This window comes from Chrysemys picta, chromosome 4, assembly GCF_011386835.1.
Source record: "Chrysemys picta bellii isolate R12L10 chromosome 4, ASM1138683v2, whole genome shotgun sequence".
NCBI classification, from domain to species: Eukaryota; Metazoa; Chordata; order Testudines; family Emydidae; genus Chrysemys; species Chrysemys picta.
In genome coordinates, this window is record NC_088794.1 from 24,875,541 (window position 1) to 24,890,533 (window position 14,993).

The 14,993-nt window shown below is 50.1% G+C and overlaps 1 protein-coding gene across 4 annotated transcripts in view; it reads left to right on the top strand.

The window, feature by feature from the left end:
• The first annotated feature begins 4,998 nt into the window (after positions 1-4,998).
• Positions 4,999-14,993, top strand: part of LOC101945959 (MLX-interacting protein-like) — a 31,287-nt gene continuing 21,292 nt past the window's right edge. For all 4 annotated transcript variants that reach the window (XM_042858138.2, XM_065591727.1, XM_024114847.3 and 1 more), the window contains exon 1: positions 4,999-5,469. In XM_042858138.2, the coding sequence (XP_042714072.2) occupies positions 5,147-5,469 (323 nt within the window). In that variant the 5' untranslated portion in view covers positions 4,999-5,146. The remainder of the gene's footprint in view (positions 5,470-14,993) is intronic.

The window sequence follows — 14,993 nt, forward strand, 5'->3', positions numbered from 1 at the left end:
CTGTCTTTGCATGTGGCCCATCCCACAGCAGGCAGCCTTTGCTGGCCATTGGTGGCCTCCAGCTGAGCTGAGCCTGTCGAGTTCAGTTCTTGGAGGTTTCCCTTTCATTTACCATTCTCTGGGGAAGACGGCACTTGAGAGCTGGCGACCGACCTTCCAGATATCATGGTCAACCTACCCTGCCTACCGCAGTCTGTCTTTCTAAGGAGTTCTGCCCCAAACCCCTTTCATTCCAGCTCTCCCCCACTCACCACACCGCTCTTCTCGGAAGCGACTCTGGGACCCAATCCTGCAATGTGTCAGGCACCCTCAGTGACCTCAAGGGGAGGAGAGGGGCCAGCAGCAGGATGGGAATTTGATCCCAGGAAGTGTGCACCCAAGGAGCACTGGATTGGTTTGGTCTGGGCAAACAGGGCTATTAAAGGGGACGGGCTTTCTCCCTGACCCTTTGGGTGCCAATCAGTACTTGCAGGGGTGTGTGAGATGGGTAGGAGTCTACCAAATTCACAGTCAATTTCATGGTCATAGGATTTTTAAAATCGTAAATTTCATGAAGTTGTTGTAATTGTAGGGATCCTGACCCAAAAAGGAGTTGTGGAGGGGTTGCAAGGTTATTGTGTGTGTGGGGGGGGGGGGAGGGGTTGCGATACTGCTACCTTTACTTCTACTTTCCTGCTGGCAGAGGCGCTGACTTCAAAGCTGCTCAGAGCCACTGCCAGCAGCAGGGCAGAAGTATTGGTACTGCCATCCTTACTTCTGCACTGCTGCCTGCAGAGCTGGGCCCTCAGTCAGCAGCCGCCACTGTCCACCCACCCAGCTCTGAAGGCAGCAGTGCAGAAGTAAGGGTGGTAAGGTATCGTATTGCCACCCTGACTTCTGTGCTGCTGCTGGCGGGGTGCTGCCTTCAGAGCTGGGCATCTGGCAAACAGCCACCGCTCTCTGGCCACCCAGCTCTGAAGGCAATGCAGAAGTAAGGGTGGCAATACTGAGACCCCCCTTGCAACTCCCTTTTGGGTCAGGCCCCCCAATTTGAGAAATGCTGGTCTCCCCCGTGAAATCTGGTCTTGTGTGCTTTTACTTTGGGGGGGACAGCTCAGTGGTTTGAGCATTGGCCTGCTAAACCCAGGGTTGTGAGTTCCATCCTTGAGGGGGCCACTTAGGGATCTGGGGCAAAATCAGTACTTGGTCTTGCTAGTGAAGGCAGGGGGCTGGATTCAATGACCTTTCAAGGTCCCTTCCAGTTCTAGGAGATAGGATATCTCCATTAATTTTTTTTTTTACCCTATAGTCCAGGAGTCTCCCAAAATTGGGCTCGATCTCCTGGAGGCTACTGAAGCCAAACCGGAAGATTTTAGGCCGCTGGCTCCACAGACCTACCAGAAGTGCCTGGCATGTCCCTGCGGCCCCTGATGGGGGTGGGGAGAGGGGGCAGGGGGTCTCAGCATGTCCCAAGCGCTGACTGTGCAGCTCCCACTGGCTGGGAACTATGGCCAATGGGAGCTGAGGGGTGGTGCCTGCGGGCGCAGGCAGTGCGTGGAGCCCCCTGCCCACCCTCAAGGAGCTGCAGGGACGTGCTGGCCACTTCCGGGAGCGCCGCGGAGCCAGGGCAGGCAGGGACCCTACCTTAGCCCCGCTGCGCTGCCACAGCCAGACCTCACGCCCCTCACCTCCACACCCTGTCCCAGGTCGGAACCCCTCCCGCACCCTAACTCCCTCCCAGAGCCCGTACCCCCACCCCAACCCCCTGCCCCAGTCCTGAGCCTCCTCCCAGAGCCAGCACTCCACAGCCAATCCCATACCCCAAACTCCCTCTCACATCCCAACCCCTGCCCCAGCCCTGAGCCCCATCCAGCACCCAAACTCCCTCCCAGAGCTTGCACCCCACACCCCCTCCTGTACTCCAACCCCCTGCCCCAGCCCTGATCCCCCTCCTCCACCCAAACTCCCTCCCAGATCCCACACTCCTCACCCTTTCCCACACCCCAATGTCCTGCCCCAGCCCTGAGCCCAGAGTCCACACCCCTTCATGCATCCCAACCCCCTGCCCAGGCTCAGCTCAGAACCTCCTCCCACACTCCAAACCCCTTGGCCCCAGCCCAGATCCTGCACCCCTTCCCGTACCCCAACCCTCTGCCCCAGCTAGGTGAAAATGAGTGAGGGTGTGGGAGAGCGAGCGATGGAGGGAGAGTGGATGGAGTGAGCAGGGTGGGGCCTCGGAGAAGGGACAGGGTTTGTGTGATTAGACAGTTGGCAACCCTACACATGGAGGGGGGAGACCAAATTTTACAGTCTGTGACGTGTTTTTCATGGCCATGAATTTGGTAGGGCCTTAGAGATGGGACATGAACTGAGCATGCTAGGGCTCAGCCAGTACACCAATGTGATTATCAGGGCTGGCTCTTGGTGTTTTGCCACCCCAAGCAAAAACATTTTTGGCTGCCCCCCCCCACCCAAGCCCTGGGCTCCCCCCCACCCCACCCCCTGCTGCCCCGGCCCTGGGCTCTCTCTTCCTCCCCCCACCCACACCTCCTGCCGCCCCAGCCCTGGGCTCCCCCCCCACAAACATGACCTCCTCATTCACCACAGCAATCCCCATTTACACTTGCAGTGGGGATCAAACCGTTTCTCTTATTTTTATTTCACTTTAGTATAAATCTCGCCCCCCCCATCCCCCGCAACCCCACCTTTAGTGCTCCAAATGCACATGGAAGGCATAGGGACTAACCCTCAAACCTTGTACCTGGAAAGGGACGGGAATCTAGTAAAGAGGGTTCAGGCAGAGGAGCGGGTGTGGGGGTGCTTGGGGGCTCTACACTGGCAGAGAAGCGGGGTGTGATGTACTCGTGGAGGAGGGTGGAGGAGGAGAGGGGGTATCAGGAGGGTTGTGGGAGAAGAGGTGCAGGGGAAGGGGGAGGTGCAGGAGGAAAGGGCTGGGGGAGGGTACAAGGGGAGAGGTGCGGGTGAAGGGAGAGTACAAGGGGAAGAGGTGTGGCGAAGGAGCGATGCGGGGAGGTACAAGTGAAGAGGCTGCGAGCGGGATGGGGGATGCATGGGCTGAGAGGGGCAGGCGCTGACAGCTGCTTCCCCAGCCCCGTGCAGGCAGAGCCGAGAGGACGGACACTGACCCCTAGGTGCCCGAGCCGCGGGGGTCCCCTGGCGGGGCAGTATCCTCCGCTGCCCCGCTTGGAACCGGGTTCTGCCTCTCCCCACCCCTGGCGCTGTGGGGTCCCGGGACAAGCAGCGCAGGGCTGAGGCAGGGGAGGTGTGAGGTGGGCTGGGTCCAGGGGCAGGAGGGGGCAGCTCCTTGGCAGCTCGGGCTGCCCAGCCACTCGCCCCATCAGTGCGCGAGCCGGGATCCGCGCCCCCTGATCAGCCCGGCAGCACCCTGCACAGCCCACTTGGGTGGGGAAACGCCACGCCACCCTGGCGAGACTCAGAGCAGCAGCGGTGGCGGCAGCAGCAGGACCCCTCCTCCCTCCCTCCCTCCCTGGCTCCTCACACACTCCGGGAGCCCCTCTCACCACCACAGCCTGGGCTTGGCTCCAGGGGACGATGCTCTGGCTCGCCAGCGGCAGGGCTCTGGCCAGGGCCCGCTCCCAGCTTTTTGCCGCCCAAGCAAAAAAAAAAAAAAAAAAGGGGGGGGGGGGGGGCTGGAGTGCCGCCCCTTGGAAAGTGCTGCCCCAAGCACATGCTTGGAGCGCTGGTGCCTAGAGCCGGCCCTGGTGATTATAATGCAGACATGAATAGAGTAAACCCCCAAGGATCACTTTTGGGTGAGGAGGGGGGAGTGGCAGGTGCCATCATGGGGGGCCAGTAATAGTACATATCTGGCAATGAAGAACTGGAGAGAGGTCACTAATTCGTGTCATGGAGAGGCCACCAAAGTGCAATTTGTGGTCACTACCAATGAGGGAGGGAGGGAGCAGGGGATGGAGGAGAGTGTGCTGGAACTGGTGAGAGATTGGCATAGAGAGAGAGTTGAAGGTGCAGGCTGGAAAAGGCTGTGAAAGAGGGAGATCAAGAGAGGGGCAACATTTAAAAAGGAAAATTAAAAAAAATAATTTTGTTCTAAGCAGGGAAGGGGGCATTAGTCTGCTCCTTATAAGAGGTGAATCTGGGCATAGCTGGGACTCAGCCCTGCTCCCTGTCCAGCCATGCAGGGTCTGCCCCCCTGCAGCCCCTCCTGGCTAGTCAAAGCTGTGGCCCCACTGAAAGCACTCAGGTTTTGGGAGGTGGCCCCGAGTCCCTGAACCCCATCAGCAAGCAAGTGCAGATGAGCAGAGTGTGGGTGGGGAGAAGCCGCTAGTCCAAGTGCTCCTGGCCTGGGATTTCGGGAGAGTTGAGTCACCCCCTATTTGGAAGCTAGGGGTCAGATTGGAGCAAGGGGAAGTGTGTGTGTGGAGGGTCTATTCAAGCTCCACCCACAACTCCAACCTCCACCCAGTATTCCAGTGCTCAGCAGTGAAATAATTAACACTGTTGCCGTCATTAGGTTCCAGAGCTAACACCCCATGAACTCTGTCCCTCTCAACTCCCTGCACAAAAGGGCCTGACTCAGGGGTTCTGGGTTGGGGCTTGGTGTTGAGTGGACCCTACTCCAGGGCCCCTTTCACGGGGCTGTGCGGCGTGGAAAGGGGCTGTGGGCATACTGGCCCCTCTCCCCAGCTCCACTGCGTCCCACACCCTGCAGGGCTCAGGCACACAGAACCCCTTCCTGCCGCCTGCGGCCACAAAACTACAGCCCCCAGCAGCCCATGCGCACCGCCTGCCAGCACCTCCCACCGGCCGCGAGGCAGCTCGGGAAATGTAGTTCTATACGACGGCGTCTGGGCTTGGGCGCCATCTTGTGTCTGTCCGGGCGAGTGATCAGTGTGGGAGAGTGCGAGGGAACTACAATTCCCATCGTGCCCTGCGCAGAGGGGGAGGTGCTGGTCATGCGCACGATGTTTCTTCCTTGTTGCTATGGGAGCCTGGAGCAGAGGCCTGGCACAGTTACAGCCTGCGCTCCACTTCCTGTCAGTGACCAATTTTTTGGGAGGGATTAAGCCCCCACCAACATTCTGGTTGCCTTGGCAACAGGGGTGTGTTGTCTTGGTGATTGTGGCACTGCCAGGCAGTTGCTAGGGTCGTGCCCTGGTTGCCTGGGATGTCGCGACCCCAGATCATCCACAGCGGCCACTTCATGGTGTCGGAGCCGCATGCCGAGCCTGAGCTGGACCCGGGGGGTAGGGCTGCGGTTGGGAGCATGGCGGAGCGGACAGGGGCTGTGGAGCTGGGGGCTGGCGGCTGGCGGGAGGGGGAGGGGGCTGGGGCGGGTGAGCGAGCCGCAGTGCCCGGGGATGCCTACGACTTCGACACAGTCAACGCCTGCACGTGCCGGACCTACCGCTTTGGCCCTTGTAGCAGTGGCGCCCTCAGCATCGACGCCTCCCTCACCAAGCTCTTTGAGTGTATGACACTCGCCTACAGGTGAGAGGGTGGGAAAATGAATCCTGGTGCTAGTGCCCCGGGGCATGGATCCTATTGGGGGGGTGGGGCTGGGAGTGTGAATCCTGGCGCAGGTGCCCCGGGGCACAGATCCTGTTGGGGGGGGGGCGGGGCCGGGAGTGTGAATCCTGGCACTAGTGCCCCAGGGCACGTATCCTGTTGGGCATGGCTGAGGGTGTGAATGCTGGTGCCTTGGGTGTGGATCCTCCAGGGGAGGCCTGGGGGTGTGAATCATGATATTAGTGCCCCAGGGCACAGATCCCACCATGGGCAGGAGCTGAGAGGGTGAGTTCTCACTGTAGTGCCTCATAGTGTGGATCACAGTGGGGAGGGGGAGCTGGGAGTGTGAATCTCCAGTAGGAGTAGCAAGGTTATTTTACATCTGTATTTGACACGGGTGTGACCGCTGCTGGAATCCTGTGTCCAGGTCTGAGGTCCACAATTCAAGAAGGATATTGATAAATTGGAGAGCGTTCAGAGAAGAGCCACAAGAATTATTAAAATATTAGAAAACATGCCCGTATAGTGAGAGACTCAAGGAATGCAGTCTATTTAGCTTAGGGTTACCATACGTCCGGATTTTCTCGGACATGTCCGGCTTTTTGGGCTCCAAATCCCCGTCCGAGGGGAAATCCCAAAAAGCGGGACATGTCCGGGAAAATCGGAACATGTGGGGTCGGCGGTGCTGGGCCGGGGGCCGGGCTGGCGGTCGGCGGTGCCGAGCTGGGGGCCAGTGACCGGGCCGGCGGTGCGGTGCCGAGCCGGGGGCCGGGCCGGCGGTGCCGAGCCGGGGGCTGGGGGGTGCTGAGCCAGGGGCTGGGCCGGGGACCGGCAGTGCTGGGCGGGCCGGGGGTGCTCGGCCGGGGGCCCGGGGGCCGGGCCGGGGACCGGCAGTGCTGGGCGGGCCGGGGGTGCTTGGCCGGCCCGGGGGCCGGATAGGGGACCGGCAGTGCTGGGCGGGCCGGGGGTGCTCGGCCGGGGGCACTCCAGGGCCCGAGCCGACCCAGGCTGGAGATGCCGGGGGGGCCAGACTGGACCGCGCCTCCTCCCCCCACACCCCTCTTACCTGCTTCAGGCTTCCCGCGAATCAAATTTTCGCGGGAAGCAGGGGAGGGGGTGGAGTTGGGGCGGGGACTTTGGAGAAGGGGCGGAGTTGGGCGGGGCTGGGGCCCCATGGAGTGTCCTCCTTTTGGAGCCTCAAAATATGGTAACCCTAATTTAGCTTAACCAAGAGAAGGCTAAGGGGTGAGTTGATTACAGTCCGTAAGAACCTACATGGGGAACAAATATTTAATAATGGGTTCTTCAATCTAGCAAAGAAAGGTAGAACATGCTCCAATGGCTAGATGTTGAACCTAGACAAATTCAGACTGGAAATAAGGTGTGAATTTTTGGCTGTGAGAGTAATTAACCACTGGAGCAATTTACCAAGGCTTGTGGTGGATTCTCCATCACTGGGAATTTGTAAATCAAGATTGGATGTTTTTCTAAAAGTTCTGCTCTAGGAATGATTTTGGGGTATTAAACAGGAGGTCAGACTAGAATGACCACAATGGTCCCTTCTGGCCTTGGAATCTATGAATCTATACAGAGGAAGCCATTTGTAAGTGTGACACTTCCTCACTGCTCTAACCTTTGCTCTCTTCATCATGCTAGTGCTGTAATTTCCTGCTCCAGGCCTCTGAGGTTTGTAAACACCCAATACATCAGCTTTGCATTAGTATCTGCACTGACTTGTGTATGTGGCAGCACATGGCATTGTACTGAAGAAGGGCAGCTTTTGCTCTGCCATTGTCAGATCAGGGCGTGGGAAAGAGCATCTCTTTCGCGGGGCTGCATAGGAGGTTGCACAACGCTTGGACAAGTCAGACAGCATTTGTAGGCCCTCCTGAGAAGGAAGGAAATCTGTACACAGTTGTGTCTGCGAGATTTCCTCAAGGCACCCCATGCTGAGCCTGACTGTACATTTCCACCCTTTCAAAGCTTTCGCTTTAAGTTTAAGATTAACTGTGAATTTTGCGCAATTGCTATGCGTGGCTTGTGGTTTTTTTATACTACAATATTCCTTATAGAGTGTTTGTTAAGTTATCATTGGAAACCCTCAACCGTAACAGAGATTTTGGTCAGGAAATTTCCATCATTTTATAAATAAGCCTAAGGTACTCAGGGAGAAGCCAGGGGTGTTAATTTTGAAATTATTTGTAATTTACAGTTAATTAAGAGCCCTGAATCCCTCCTCCATTCTCCAGAGCCCAAAGTATTTTATTTTGTGTACGGTGTCAGTGCAAATTTAGAGGACTGTTTAGCCGGATTTGCACTGGGAGCATAGGCATGATTTGGGCACTGAGAGGCAGGGAATAACTTTGGGGGTGTTAATTGACTGTGAATTACAGCTAACTGGCCAGTCCTAACCCCCTGTTTCTCCCTCCCACCCCCAAAACATCTAAAGTATTTGATCAGATAGATATACCCTAAAATCCTCTGGATGGGAGGGCTGAAATATCTCTCTGATCCATTAGAATAATAGAATATCAGGGTTGGAAGGGACCTCAGGAGATCATCTAGTCCAGCCCCCTGCTCAAAGCAGGACCAATCCCCAGACAGATTTTTGCCCCAGATCCCTAAATAGCCCCCTCAACGATTGAACTCAGAACCCTGGGTTTAGCAGGCCAATGTTCAAACCACTGAGTTATCCCTCCCCCCACTACTCTTTAGCCACCCTGCACAGACTCACTGCCAGTCACATACTTCCCCCACCCCCTCTCCAGCCTAACCCACTGCCAGTCACATACCACCCTCCACCCCCTACACAGCCTAACCCACTGCCAGTCACATACCACCCACACACTAATCCACATCCTAACCCACTGCCAGTCACATCCCACCCCCTCCACAGCCTAACCCACTGCCAGTCACATCCCACCCCCTCCACAGCCTAACCCACTGCCAGTCACATACCAGCCCCCACCCCCTCCACAGCCTAACCGACTGCAAGTCACATTCCACCCCCATACCCCTCCACAGCCTAACCCACTGTCAGTCAAATACCACCTCTATGCCCTACTCAGCCTAACCCACTGCCAGTCACATACCACCCCCACCTCCTCCACATCCTAACCCACTGCCAGTCACATACCACCCCTACTGCATACTCAGACTAACCCACTGCCAGTCACATACCACCCCCACCTCCTCCACATCCTAACCCACTGCCAGTCACATACCACCCCTACTGCATACACAGCCTAACCCACTGTCAGTCAAATACCACCCTTACGCCCTACACAGCCTAACCCACTGCCAGTCACCTACCATGCCTGACACTACCACATACAGACAACCTAAAGTCTGCATTCCTGGAGCCGTGAGAGTGTGGAGCTGGCCTGGAGAAGACAGGCTCCATGCCCTGGGAACTCTTACACAGGGCACAGTGGATCTGGTCTGTGGTTAAAGAGGAGGTGGAGGGGTTGGGAGAGAGACTCTTTACTCACCCAGGACTCCTGCATGAAATTCAGGGAGGTGTCCTCTGGGCCTAATTCACTAGCTTCCCGAGGCCAGCAGGAGACCAATGGAGCAATCAGCGTGCATGATGCCATTGCCTGAAGATTTTCTAAGATTTCTTGGGGTCCCAGCCACATATCTGCAAGCATCTATGGCTCCTCCTCCCCACAAACCTCACTAGGGGGCATGGTGCCGGCATGCCTATTTACAGATATGACAACTTGGAAAACTTCACAATGGAGTTCAGAAGCTTGGTACCTCTCAGCTTTTCTCTACTGGGCTCATGTTACAACCCACTGTGCTGTCCTGTCTCCCACCACCTCCTGGACAAGAGAGATCAAATCTAAAGCCATACAAGTGCTTTAAGAACAATCAGATGACTTTGATCAGCCTCTGATTTTCCCAGGCATCTTTTTGCCAATTGCTTAGTGAATCCACTGCAGTTTGGGGGAGGGGAGGGGAGCCTCATTTAGCCAGAATCCACTCCCCTAGCAGATTGGGAGCTTTAAAATTCCATTTACAGGGAATTTCCAGCTTGGGAAAGGAAGGTGGGTGAGGAAAGCTTGTCCGTGCCTGCTGTAGAGCAGCTCCCTGAATCCACCAGCACTACCTTCTAGGCCTCGGCAGGCCTCACTCTCTCTGCACAGGTTAGATTTGCTGTTCCAAAAGGAAATATCAGATATTAAACTGATATTGGCTTGTCAGATTCAACTCAGGATCTCCACTCTGTGTAACACTCAGCACTTAGATATGGTGAAAACAAGAATGAGCTTATTATCAAAGAACGGAGATACAAGTGAGAGAGAATACTGAAGCAAACCGACATATAAAACAAAATCATAACACATTTTTTAGAGACTGAACTTATCTAACAAGGCGTTTCCCTATCTTCTACATGATCACTTACCCCGGTGTTTTCAACTAGTTTGGCTGAGATCCTTTTTCATAAAAATCAAACTCACTGGTGGCTTGTCCTCACAGATTGAAGGAATGCCAGGGTGTCTCTCTGTACCCCCCAAGTACATCCAATCGGACCTTCGATGGTCATCTGAAAATAGTGTTCCACCCCTGCTGTTCACCTTTTCCTGTTAATTTCCTGCTCAAGTCTCCGTAAACTATGGATTAGCATTTTGTTCAGACTTTAAATGGACATTCATTGCCAGTGATACAATCCTCAATTTGCACATGACTAACCAGATTCAGATAAGCATCTCTTCCCTTCTGCCTGCCATGAGTATGTGGGTTACCTTTTGGTGACCTGTCTTAAGTCTTGGACATAGACAACATAATTTTTAATACATGTCTTCACATATTCTCTGTACATACGTCTCACAAATGATTGGCAAGACCACTGTGACACAGGGTTTCATTAGAGACCTTATATGACGTTCTTTTGGTGAACCCAGGGGATGCCCTTATGCCCCCTGACAGTTAGTATGAAGAAGTCTTTGGGTCATACTTCCCCTCTTTCATTTCCAGTAGGGTCAGCCATAGGCATCGGTTCAGAATCCTCTTGCCTGGACAGTGTCTGCCACTGTATTTTCTCTACCTTTAAAGTCATTTTTATCTCTATATCTTTTCGCATCATATAAATGTTGACAGGTTTCCACACATCCCCCTTGTGACGTTGTGCAGTCTATATGGTTTTATAAAAACTTGATAATAAGTCAATATAATGTAACAGATAGTTTTAGAGAAAATACGGTAATAAGTGAATGTAACGTAACTGGGATATGCTTCATGCAAAAGGTCTCTTGTAAGGTATCATTACAAAGCTTATAATCTACTGAGTATGATCATCCGATTTGTATAAATGTACCACTCTTGTATCTAAAACTAGAAATATAAAATGTAACTCTGAGGGCCTATTGTAATTGTGTAAAGTGTGGACCATTAACGATGGTTTGGAATCTTGATGACTCCCATTGTCTGCAGATGGCTGTATTTACCTGTGAGTCTTCCTGTATATGTGTGTGCTGGCAAGTGAGTAATGAAGTCTTGCAGTGACATGTGATCATGTCACCTGAACTGGAATCCATCTTTAACCTGGTGCTTTTCCAGTGAGGGGGGGTGGAAACCCAGAGAGACAAAGAGTTCCCGCCTTATGCAAAAGATATATAAAGGGGGGAAGAGAACAGAGAAGGTGAGGAGCCATCATGAAGAATCCCCTAGCTACCACCTGAGCTGCAACAAGAGCTGTACCAGGGGAAAGAATTGTGCCCAGGCCTGGAAGGTGTCCAGTCTGAGAAAAAAACTTACTGAAGCATCTCTGAGGGTGAGATTATCTGTATTCAGTTTGATTAGGCATAGATTTGCGCATTTTATTTTATTTTGCTTGGTGACTCACTTTGTTCTGTCTGTTACTACTTTGAACCACTTAAATCCTACTGTCTGTATTTAATAAAATCACTTTCTATTTAGTAATTCACTCAGAGTATGTATTAATACCTGGGGGAGCAAACAACTGTGCATATCTCTCTATCAGCGTTATAGAGGGCGAACAATTTATGAGTTTGCCCTGCATAAGCTTTATGCAGGGTAAAACGGATTTATCTGGGTTTAGACCCCATTGGGAGTTGGGCATCTGAGTGCTAAAGACAAGCACACTACTGTGAGCTGTTTTCAGGTAAACTTGCAGCTTTGGGACAAGTGATTCAGACCCTGGGTCTGTGTTGGAGCAGATGAGAGTGTCTGGCTCAGCAAGACAGGGTGCTGGAGTCCTGAGCTGGCAGGGAAAACAGGAGCAGGGGTAGTCTTGGCACATCGGGTGGCAGCTCCCAAGGGGGTTTCTGTGATCCAACCCGTCACACCCCTTTTTGCCTTATGACATACTCCCTAGCACTCATTTTTGGGTGTGTGCATTTTAGGTGTGGTTAGCCATTTTGAAAAAAAAAGGCTTTAATTTTTTTTATTTAATTTGTCCTTATTGTATGCATTAGAACAAGTGAAAATATAGCTTTCATGCCTTTTCCTTATTTTTAGAGGAAAATATGTTTTTTACACATTTAGAGCAATTTTCAATACTATCTAGTAAACAGGTATACAAAGTCTGAATGACTGATAATAGAGGTTTCAGAGTAGCAGCTGTGTTAGTCTGTATCCACAAAAAGAACAGGAGTACTTGTACACTCATCAGATGCATAAAATGGTTCTCAAATAAATTTGTTAGTCTCTAAGGTGCCACAAGTACTCCTGTTCTTTTTGCAGATAATAGAGAAGTGTTAACTTGCATTTTGAGAGAAACATAATTTTAACACACTATATTTCTAAATAAAGGCACTACATAATTTACAAAAATCTTAGTAATGACAGTATACTCTCTCTCTCTCTCTCTGTGTATAACAGGCATTTGTAGAGAAAAATATTTTATAAGCAGTTAGTCAATTTTAAGTAAAGCCTTAAGGTCAAGGGAATAAAGGAAAAGCATTATATAGAATAATGCATTTTTAGAGAAAAATATGGTTTTATGCATTTTTTTGTATTTTTATTTATTCTTAAAAGTCATTAAATAATTTACAAAATCTTAGTAACAACAGAATAAAGAAATGTGTGTGTGTGTGTATATATATATATAAAAACATGCATTTTTAGAGGAAAATATTCTTTTGAATAAAGTCATTAAATAATTATACAAAGAGGAATAAAGGAGATGTATTAATACACATAAGTATACATTTTTAGAAAAAAATAATTGTTTGCAGTTAGTACAATTCTAAATAAAGTTCATTAAACAATTGTACAGAAGTCACAAAATATTAGCGATAGAGAAAGAAACTATAACCAGAGAGCTTGTTACATACTACAAATGACAGACACAAGATAACCATAAAAGCTTTAAAACAGAAAGAAAGGAAGGAAGACAGAGAAAAGCATCTTACCTCACAGATTGTTATTGGCCAGATGGCACAAAACTTCGTTGGCTGAGCCAGTCAAAAGATATTCTTTAATGACGGGGTGTCTTAAGGAATCATATTGCGTAGAATATTAAAATGTATCCCATTTTCCAGAATCATGCTGAGCACAGCACTTTATGGATTTATCCATTAATATTTAATTGACCCATATTTTCCTGTCATGGTGAACACAGTACTTTACTGGTTGTAACATATTAAAATGTAAATTAGAGGTAAAATACCAGTCAAAAAGAGCATGCGTGTAGATTTCTTTAGCAATTAGCCATACATTTAGCAATTAGCATTATTTGGTTTTAACCCTGTACCAGGAATCAATTTTCCTCTTTCTCAGTAATGCCTTTAGCATTTGTCTTTAAAAAATGGAAGACCAAGCCTTTTGGCTTAAGTTGCATTAGAGGCCTCTTAAATTTTGTAAACTTTTTGAAGGACTTATAAATAAAAAAGGGCAAATAACACACAAATACACAGCACCACTAACCCTTCCCCCCCGCCACCCTGCTTCCCAAAAACAATTAAACATACACTGGAGTCAACTTGTATACTATTTTATAGATAAACTTCTGTAAGCATACTCAAACCAGTTTTATATTATTTTATAGACAAGTCACCTTTCCACACACATTTTCATATTTGTTTCTTCAGCATTATTTTATACAAAATACACACAGCCTAACTTAAAAGAAGTTGAACGGTGTAAAATTGGTTAATACACCCCGTGTTGACAAAATGCACAACTAGTTTAAACTATTTTACGTAAAAAGAGTCAATTACACTCTTTATCAAAGATAAGAATGTTAATTCTTCCTGCCCATCCACCTTCCCTCCTCTTTCTCAAAACAATTAAGCATAGAATCATAGATTCAAACCAAATTGGATACTGTTTTATAGATAAACTACCTTAAGCATAATTCCAATTATGTTTGTTTTATAGATAAGTCACACACGTTCATACTTGTTTTTCAGCATCGTTTTAGACAACACACACACACAGAGCTAACTTACAGGAAATCTTATGGTGCTGACAAAATGAAGAGCTATTTTATGTAAAAAGAGTTGATAACACATTTACTGTTTTTTCCACAAACTATGCCCTTTTTGTTGTAACACTTTCAGAATGTATGGTATGGAATGTCGATTAAATAATTGGATTAAACTTGCATTTAATAAGTAAAATAAAAGCAGGAATTGGGTATTAGGGAAAACTGTATTTTTGTATTTGAGAGGTAGTGAAAACAAACAAAATGTTCTTAAAATACGTGAAATGCCTTAGCAGTAAATATTTTGCATTACTAACTCATATGACACATTTAGCAAAATAAAAAAAATTAAAAGTCACAAAACCGACTCACAGAGTAACCCGTGCTAATGGTAACATGACAAAACAGAGCATTAGGATAAGAGAGTTGGTCTGGATTTTGAGGGACATTTTAACAAATGTTTGAAATCTTTAGTGAAACAGTTTCGTATCCAGTGGCGGATTAATAATTTTGCCGCCCCTAGGCCTGGAAATAATTGCCGCCCTGGCTCCGTCCCGACTCCGCCCTTTTCCCGCCCGCATTCCAACCCCCCCAAAGTCCCCGCCCCAACTCCGCCCCCTTCCTTCCCCTATTGGATCCCTTCCCCAAATCCCCGCCCCTGGCCCCGCCTCTTCCCCAGCGCGCGGCGTTCCCCCTCCTCCCCTCTCACTCCCTGCCCCTGGGAGTAAGCGCTGGGAGGGGAGAGAAACAGGACGCGGCGGCGCGCTTGCAGAGGAGGCGGAGGTGAGCTGGAGCAGGGGGGCAGGGCGCGGAGGGGAGCTTCCGCCCTAGGCCTAAGCCTTGTCGGCCTAGGCAATAATACGGCGCTGTTTGTATCTGTTCATTGTTGTTGTGCTTTAGCAAGGGTAAACACGTGTCATACAGAAACTCTTCCCAACCTCAACATTATGTTACCCCTTTTTAATTTTTTTTCTAATTACTTTTCACAGGTGGTCAGAAAGAGTAAGTAAATAACACTTACAAAAGCATCAGGAGAAATTAGTATCCATACTAGGGCAAAACTGCAAGATTGGCTCTTTCTGACAGAGATGGAAAAACATTGTAACATAATCAA